Source organism: Dama dama, chromosome 1 (genome assembly GCF_033118175.1).
Source record: "Dama dama isolate Ldn47 chromosome 1, ASM3311817v1, whole genome shotgun sequence".
NCBI lineage: Eukaryota > Metazoa > Chordata > Mammalia > Artiodactyla > Cervidae > Dama > Dama dama.
Genome location: NC_083681.1, coordinates 77547536 through 77556465, shown reverse-complemented (window position 1 = coordinate 77556465; position 8930 = coordinate 77547536). Strand labels below are relative to the sequence as shown.

The window sequence follows — 8930 nt, the reverse complement described above, 5'->3', positions numbered from 1 at the left end:
GTCACACAAATGAGAACCAGGATGAGAATCAGATGTCATGTAGCCAGCCCAGTGTTGTCTCAGCAAATTACACATGAAATATTGCTGTGGAGGTGTTTCACAGGGGACAGGTTCCACGTGTCTGAAGAGATGAAAAGTATCATGGGGAAAATAAAGACTTGCAGCAAGTATTGGGGCAAAAGTGCTGAGGAAATGGTCCAGAGTTACAGTGAATGGATTGTTTTGCTCTTTGTTTTTTTTCTAAGACATTTTAGAACACAATCCTTTCATGATGAATAGGTATCATTCTTCATTCTTTTGCAGATAACTGAGGCCCCAGGAACGTGCTACTTTCTAAATGGATTTCTTCAGGCTTCCCAACAATGTGACTGAATTTGTCCTCCTGGGACTCACACGGGATCCACACCTGCAGAAAGTACTCTTTGTTGTCTTTCTGTTCATTTTCCTGTTCACTGTCTTGGCCAATCTTTTCATCGTCACCACCATCTCCCTCAGCCCCACACTGTCCGCTCCCATGTACTTCTTTCTCACCCATTTGTCCTTGTTAGATGCCTCCTTGACCTCCGTCAGCACCCCTAAAATGACTTTTGACCTGCTGTACCAGAGGAGAACCATCTCCTGGGGAGGCTGCCTGACTCAGCTCTTCATGGAGCACTTTCTGGGAGCGTCAGAGGTCATCGTCCTCACGGTCATGGCCTACGACCGCTACGTGGCCATCTGCAAGCCTCTGCACTACACGACCGTCATGCGCCAGGGGCTCTGCCGGCTCCTGGCATTGGTGGCCTGGACCGGGGGGATCCTGCATGCCACCGTGCAGATTCTTTTCACAGGAGACTTGACCTTTTGTGGTACCAATGTCATTGACCACTTCATGTGTGATTACTACTCACTATTGGAAATTTCCTGCAGCGACACCTACAGGCTTGGAATGGTGGTGGCAGCCAACACTGGGGGCATGGCCTTGCTCATTTTTTTTCTGCTCCTCGTCTCCTACATAGTCATCCTGAGCTCCCTGAAATCCCATAGTTCTAAAGGACGACGCAAAGCCCTCTCTACATGTGGCTCCCACTTTACAGTAGTGATGCTCTTTTTTGGACCATGTGTGTTCACTTACACACGTCCCGTGGCCACTTACCCTGCAGACAAGTTGGTGACAGTGTTTTATGGAATCCTCACTCCCTTGTTAAATCCTATCATTTACACAGTGAGAAACACAGAAGTGAAAAATGCCATGAGGAGTTTGTTAAAGAAGAGAGTGACTTAGGCTGTTCACAATGCCAAGAGAATAATGATTTATATACACAGGGAAAATTATTTGTGTTGTAAGTTGTGGAAGACAATGAAGAATTTTTTCCATCATTGACAAAAATATAAGGCCCAGAAGTTAACATTTGTTGATTATTTAATATTGACTACACACATTTTAGGCATTTTGGTAAGCTTCAATATATTTTCCTGAGGTTTCCGTGTTTGTGTTATTAGATTCAGAATAAGCAATGGAAAAAACAACTATATACCCTTGGTTTGATGATTGTAAAGGAAGTTTTTCTCCATTATCTTAGCTACTTACCAATTTCTTCATATATGTTAATTGGATGAAATTGGCTTGTCCATAGAACTTTGATCTCAGAACTTCTTCTAGTTTTGCTTCACCTGATGTAAAGCAAATAAGGGATAGAAATTCTTAGGTAGATATGTGGAGAAGGGACAATCGAGGAAAGGAATAGCAGCTGGAGTTTTTTCTGTACTATGAACTAATCAAAAGGAAAGAGTAACTCACTCTCTGTGTATGTTGGTCCCTCGGTCGTGTCTAACTCTCTGAGACCTCATGGAATTTAGCTTGCCAGGCTCCTCTGTCCATGGAATTTTCCAGGCAAGAATACTGGGGTTGGTTGCCATTTCTTCCTCCAACTTATCTTCCTGACCCAGAGACTGAATTCATGTCTTCTGTTTCTCCTACATTGCAGGCAGTTTCTTTCACCTCTGAGTCACTGGGGAGGACAGAATAATTCACTATCTCTAATTATTTTCTTAACAAAGAATAATTCAGAAAATTTGAAAGTATTCTTAATTTGCTCTATTTTGTTAAACACATTTATGACTCACATTTTTTTTTGTGTGTGTATAAAGGAAATACTTTCATTTTCATACCAAGACTTCAGGAGCCAGTTGAAGCAACGTACACATCTTTTTATAAATCTCAACAAAAAAAGCATATGGGTAGGTTCCAAACTATTGTTCTGTAGGTCAGATACATATATTTACATTACCTGAATGGTTTATTATCTATTAGGCACAAAGAGAAGCAAATAGAGGTTTACTAATTTACTAATTTACTTGACTCAAATCACATGTGTTTCCCCCAGTGTATGTCAGGAATATTACACTGGAATGCAGTTTCCTGTCAACAGTTTCACCTACAAAATATCAATCCAGGTCTTTAAAGCTCAGTCTTACTCTCTTTCAAATAAAGCAGAGTTGTCTGTTTTATGTTTAGGCCTACAGATGAGAAAATGATCTGCCGTCTTAATGACTGACTCTGTCCTTCAAGTAGATGGTGTCAGTGTGCTTAGCCTTGTCTCATAGGTAACAACATATTTCTGCAGTGCAAGTTTATTCTCTTTTTGGAGGTTTGTTATGCCACTTCACTTTTACAAAGACCAACATGAATGTAGTAATGGAAACCTATAAAGACAAAGAATCTGAAAAAGTATATATACATACGTATACCCTGATGGCTCAGCTGGTAAAGAATTACCTGATGCAGGTGACACCAGCTCAATTCCTGAGTCAGGAAGATCCCCTGGAGAAGGGGTAGGCTCCCGACTCCAGTATTCATGGGCTTCCCTGGTGGCTCAGATGGTAAAGAGTCTGCCTGCAATATTGGAGGCCTGAGTTCGTATTCCTAGATCAGGAAGATCCCCTGCAGATGGGGAATAGCTACCGACTCCAGCACTTTTACCTGGAGAATCCTGTGGACAGAGGAGCCTGGCAGGCTATGATCTAGGGAATCGCAAAGATTTGGACACCACTGAGTAACTAAACTTTCAGTTTCATTTTTCTTCAAGGATAGGATAAGTCTTGAGTAAATGTGGTTTCTACTCTAGAGTAGTGAGAGCATTTAAAGAGAAAAAAACTAAGGCCAATGATTATATCTTAGGGGCTATATCAGAGGCTCAGTGAAGGAGTAAGATTAATGCAACACAAATTATAAATTGTCAACAGAACACTTGGAAGGTATGAGAACTGAAAAAGGAAATGCAAGCAGTCTGGTATTCACAGTGGATGCAGTTTTACTAGATTGTCAGTAAATTTAAAGCTCGTTTAAGATCTTCCTTTACACATCCTCAAAAATCTGTCCTGGGGATAAACTACCATGTGACTATTTTTCATTCATTAAAAATATATATTTAGGGAATAAGTGTGCTGTTCCTAAAAATCAGTGAGATATAATGTTTGGATCTGTTGTATAAACATATTTGGTTTAATCTGAAATATCATTTGATAAAAATGTTAGGTGTTAGTGAGGGAAGTGAGCTAACTACTGTTGAATACAAACTATGAGGCATACATCCTGACAGGCTCTTTATATACATTATTACTGTAGGAACAAGTATTGGTAAATAGATTTCTATCCATTTTATACAAGACAAAAGTGACTCAATAAAGGTAAGTAAGAATATGACGTCTTTTAGACTGCTTCCTCTACTCCTCCCACTTCATGATGGGAAAATATCACTTCCCACTTTCTCACTCCTTGTTGGGGAAATATCAAAACACAGGTCTGATCATTGGCCACATTGTGAAGACTGTCTTTGAGGCATTCTTCTATTTCTCTTTGGAGGGGGGATTTCTTTCCTTCATCTCTCTGTTAATCTCAATTTCCCAGGTTTGTCACACACTCCTGATTCCGTTTGTGTCAAGGAAAATCATCTGCTGATCTCTTTTTGGCAGATGCATTATCCTTCATGGACATCATGAAAAGTGGGGTACAATAGGCTCAAGAAATGAAATTCAAAGGCTGCATTTCAAAGGAAAGGTCACTTGGGTAAAAGAGATGTTCAGAGGGGAAACAACCTAGAGTAGCCAACATCTGCTGAACGGAAGCTGCAGGCACACAGCGGGGGGACCTGGCCGCCGGGGAGACCTTCCGGACAGTGTACCAGCTGGATCCTGCAGCCTCTCCTTTCAGGAACCGGCCCTGAGAGTTTACTGCCCTGGCTGCGACCTGATGGGTTGAAGAGGGCTGTCCGGCCGTGTCTGTGCGGAGCTAGAAGTAGGTCTCGTTCACTGGCACCATGTCCCGCTCCAGACTCTCGAGTCCTCTCCCTGAGTGCGGCCTTCCGCGCCCTGCCCGCGTGTCTGCAGTGCCCGCCCTTCTGGGCCCCCAGGATGGGAACCTTGCGTCCACAGTCTCATGTGCTCGCTTGCTCCTCTAGTTGCTTCCGGTTCCGGGTGCACTGTGCTTTTCACTTCCCCTTCTTCAATGGGCCTCCAATCGTCTAACCTCTTTTCAACTTAGCTTCTGGCCAGAGACCTCTCCTGGGATCTCAGCTCCCTCCTTGCCAGCCTGTGCCTGTCTGTCCCTGACTTTGACCTATGCGTCTATGCCCTGGTGCTCAAGTTCCCCTGCTGTTCTAGCTGCCTGTGATTCGCTTTCACTGAACGCTTTTGTGGTCACCCCATTTCCCTATGTCAACCTCCCAATCTAACTTCTTGTCCTTCAGTAACTGTTATGCCCGATGTCCAAATCCCCGAGCGGGAAGAGAGAAGGCTTCCAAGACAATGCAACTGGCAAAAAGGGGAAGTTTATTACTGACTCGAGCCAGGGCTCTCCGCGCAACCAACACAGTGGTGTGGGTCAGAGAGCCCCGAGCCCAAGCTGTTACACAAATTTATAGGGTGAGAAGTGGATTGGTTACACGTTTGCAAAGCAATTTCATTGGTCAATACTTTCACGTGCGCAGGACTTTCCTGGGGGTTTCCGCCCCGTTCCTAATTTCCTAATTGGCAACCAGTGGTCAGTATTAAGTGAAAGCTAATTGGTCCTAATTGGCTAATTGGTTGTATCCAGGTGGCCTGATAATCTTACCAAGTAGGAAGGCCTACTCCTAATCTAAGCTGCGTTACTCCTGCTCACCTCACATTCCCCCCTGTCTGTTGTTCAAGTAGAGGAATCTTCCTCTTTTCCATCTTGGGCCACTGACACTATAAGTGAACCCAGCCAGGGGGAGTGTTTGAAACCAAGACTCAAACCATCTCTGCTGGGCTTCCCATTCTCTCTTTCGGCTCGTAGGGAGGAAAGCCCTTGGCCTTGCAGAGATAGTGAAGCTTGGTTAAATTCCCCCGTATCTGAGGTACTTGGCCCTGGGGATTGCACCATACTCAGGGCTACCAAATCTCTGTTTCCTACGTCCCATTCCCGGGGCCCATCACAAGAGGTTACGCAGCATCAGCTCCTGCAATAATCAGCAGGAGAATTAGGAGACCTCCCGGCGGACGAGTTTCAGTTTTAAAGGCGCGCTTTTTCCTGTTCTTCCGGTGTGGCTTGCTGCACGTGATTGCAGTGAACCCAGGGTCCAATCCTGTCGACCTTGACAGAAGTAGGAGTGGTAAGGAGAACAGCATAAGGGCCTTTCCATCTAGGTTACCCAAACTCAATCACCTGGGCCAATATCCTTGTGTATCTCTCGAATCAATTTCCAAACATGGTTATGTAGGACACACAGGAGGGGGGTTTCCATACAGAATCTCAAAAGGGCAGCTTATAAGGGGTGTTACGTGCCTGAAAGAGTGCGAAGGGAAGGAGGGTCACCCAGTCCCCGCCAGTCTCTGTTGCCAACTTTGTCATTCTCTCAACCTATCCCGAGCTCTGGGGATTATATTCACAATGTAACTTTCATTTTGTCCCCAGAGCTTGGGCCAGCCCTTGTACAATCTGGCTCACAAAGGCAGGTCCATTATCAGAGCCCATAGTCACCAGCAGCCCGTACCTAAGCATTATCTCCTCTAAGATCTTTTTAGCAACCACTATTGCTGTCTCTCCCTTAGCGGGGAAGGCTTTCACCCACCCTGAGAAGGTATCTACCAGAACCAACATATAGCGATACCCGTACTTGCCTGGCCTTACCTCAGTGAAATCTATCTCCCAGTGTTGCCCTGGTTCTTCCCCTCGGTACCTCGTCAGAGACTCTGGTATCTCAGGGGGAGGAGGGCGAGGGAGCCTGAAGTAGACCGTCACAAAATCAAAGCAGGCAAACTTCACCATTGTGTATAGTATCTGTCTCATCCAAAGAGGAGCAACCCCCTTGTAGAACGCCTTTAAGCCTTCTTCCTTATACATTTTGGGAGCTGCATCCCTCAGAGTGTTAGCAAAACCTGGTTGGGTTTGAATTCGAACCGTAGCAGCTTCCATAGGAGCCAGCAGCAAAGAATTCAGCACTGGCAGAGGCAGCCAAATACAGTGATGTGCGCCATAGATAGGCATTCTCCTCTCCAAGCATGTAAAAGCCAATCTTGCAGAGCCCCTGCAGGGAGTAGCCAGTGAGGGTCGGGGCCCATCCTTTGGCCAAACCACGGAAACCGTTCTCTTTGAGTGTAACTGAAAATCAGTTAAGAATGCCCTTGTACTTCTGTGGGTCCACCTGCATACGGCATTTCACTAAATCCAGAGGAACAACAGCAGTGTGTGTCAGACCACAACTTAAGACCCCACCAGAGCCACACAGTGCATAAAACTTCGCAGAGCCATATTCACAACTGTACTCCTCTACCGCGGCAGCTCCCGCTTTCCTTTGCCCATCTTTTACATAGCTGCTCCCATCAGTGAACCATACTAGCTCACTGTTGTCTAGGGGTACATCAGTTAAGTCTTTTCGTGCTGCCAGGGCCTCAGCCAGTATCTCGCTGCAATCATGGAGCTACAAACAGCTGGAATGGCTTATTTGGGTTAGGCAGGGCAAGGGCTGGGGCTTCTAGTAGGGCCCGCCTGAGTGTCTGGAAAGCCTGTTTCATTGGCTCAGTCCAAGCCCAGTTTGGGGTCTCTTTACTTCCCTCATACAAGGGCCGGACCTTCTCAGCAAACCCCATGATCCACAGTCTGCAATATCCAACAGTCCCCAGAAACTCTCTCACCTGGCGGAGGGTCTTGGGCCTTCATGGTCTGGGTTAGCCACCTTTGCCCCTGCCTGATCTTATACCCTAAACAGGTGACCTCTTGCCAGGCTATTAATTGTGTAGCAGAAGGACCTCTGGGTGGCAAGTCTGATATTCGTAGAGGTCCTCCCTCAGAGCCTCTTGAACCTCTGTGGGATTACTGGTTGGCCTTCCCCCTAGGCCCACTCAAAGGCAAATATCTCCTGGCTCTGGGCCACCAGGGGTAGGCTGAAAAAGGCATCTTTCAAGTCCAACACAGTGTACCAAGTGTACTCAGGCAGCAAACTGCTCAGGAGGGTATACAGGTTAGAGACAGTGGGGTGTATGTCACTCACCCATTTGTTGACTTCTCGCAGGTAATCTGTCCCCCCTGGCTTCTTCACTGGCAGTAAGGGGGTGTTCCAAGGGGATTGACACCGCTTGAGAATTCCGGCATCCATGAGACGTCGAATGTGGGGAGTGATCCTCCACCGAGCTTCCTGGCTCATGGGGTACTGTCTCACCCTCACAGGAGTTGCCTAGGCCTTTAGCTTGATGACGACCGGATGTCTGTTTGGCCAGTCCCATCCCTGCCGTTTCAGCCCAGGCCAACGGGTATTTATTCATCTCCTAAGGCTAAGGATAAGACATGTGACTGTCATTCTCCCAGCTCTGTAATCAGTACTGCTATGACACAGGAATGGGATCTCATTTCTCTCCATTTCGTGCTTTAACCACTCTCTCCCCAAGAGTTCTCACCTGCTTAAGCCCCTCTCTAGAAGGGACAGATGTTTTCACAGTATCATCAATAGCCCACCACTGATCAGCAAGGTAAAGTGCCACAGCTGTGAGTGAGTCCTCAGGTGCAAAAAGAGCAAGAACTTTCTGGGTCTGATCTCCACCATAGAGAGGTACAAAGCCTACATTTGACAGGCTAATAGGATCCAGATTTTCAGGGTCCCAACACCTCAGATCTAACATGTAATCTTCAGCAGAATTTTCCAGTTCCTCATGACTGCAATTATCCAACATATCCACAGGGAATGCCATCAGCCACAACAAGTCTCTTCCAAGTAGAGGCGCTGGGCATCCTGGTATCACCAAAAACGAGTGGGACACCTGGTGGGTCCCCAGATCTACTTTTCGTTACCCAGGACTCGGGGAGGGGTGCCGAGTCTTGACTCCCTAGTCACTGTCTTCCCCTGCATATAGAACTCGAGTTCCAGGGGAGATTCTCTCTCTGGGTCGTACCTCTCCTCAGGTTTCTCTTAGCACACTCGTTTTTCCAGTGCCCCTGTTCTCTGCAGTAGGCGCACTGATCTTTCTTTAGGGCCTGCCTTTTTGATTTCTGTTTTTCTCTCGTCCAGGGGTCTCAAGGTTCCCTCAATTCTGTTCTGGCTTTTATCCCCGCAAAAAGAATCTGGGCTAGCTCCCTCTGGTTCTTCCGGTTTTCCCTCGTTCTATATTCTCTATCTTCCTTCCTGATCTTCTCAGCTAATGCCCTTTCGTCCCGTCGAATTCGTTCTTCCCTTTCTTCTGGGGTCTCCCTATTATTAAATACCTTTTCAGCTGCTTTCAATAAATCCTGTATCGTCTGTTCTCCCAATCCCTCTGTCTTTTGCAATTTCTTCCTAATATCTGGGGCTGCCTGATTTACAAACGCTAACAGAACTGCAGCGTGTGACTCCTCAGCCTGGAGATCCATAGGTGTATATTGCCTGAAAGCTTCCATCAGCCTCTCTAGGAAGGCTGCTGGGCTCTCAGTGGGCTCTTGCCTTACTAAATTTACCTTTACC

At 46.3% G+C, this 8930-nt stretch overlaps 1 protein-coding gene across 1 annotated transcript; it reads left to right on the top strand.

Moving 5' to 3' along the window:
* Nucleotides 1–337: 337 nt before the first annotated feature.
* Nucleotides 338–1264, top strand: LOC133066010 (olfactory receptor 4C3D-like). The gene has a single exon (XM_061156657.1). It carries the CDS (start codon nucleotides 338–340, stop codon nucleotides 1262–1264), a length of 927 nt encoding a protein of 308 aa, XP_061012640.1.
* The last annotated feature ends 7666 nt before the right edge of the window (nucleotides 1265–8930 follow it).

Coding starts and splice junctions, on each gene's coding strand:
- LOC133066010 (XM_061156657.1), top strand. CDS start 338: ATGGATTTCTTCAGGCTTCCCAACAATGTGACTGAATTTGTCCTCCTG.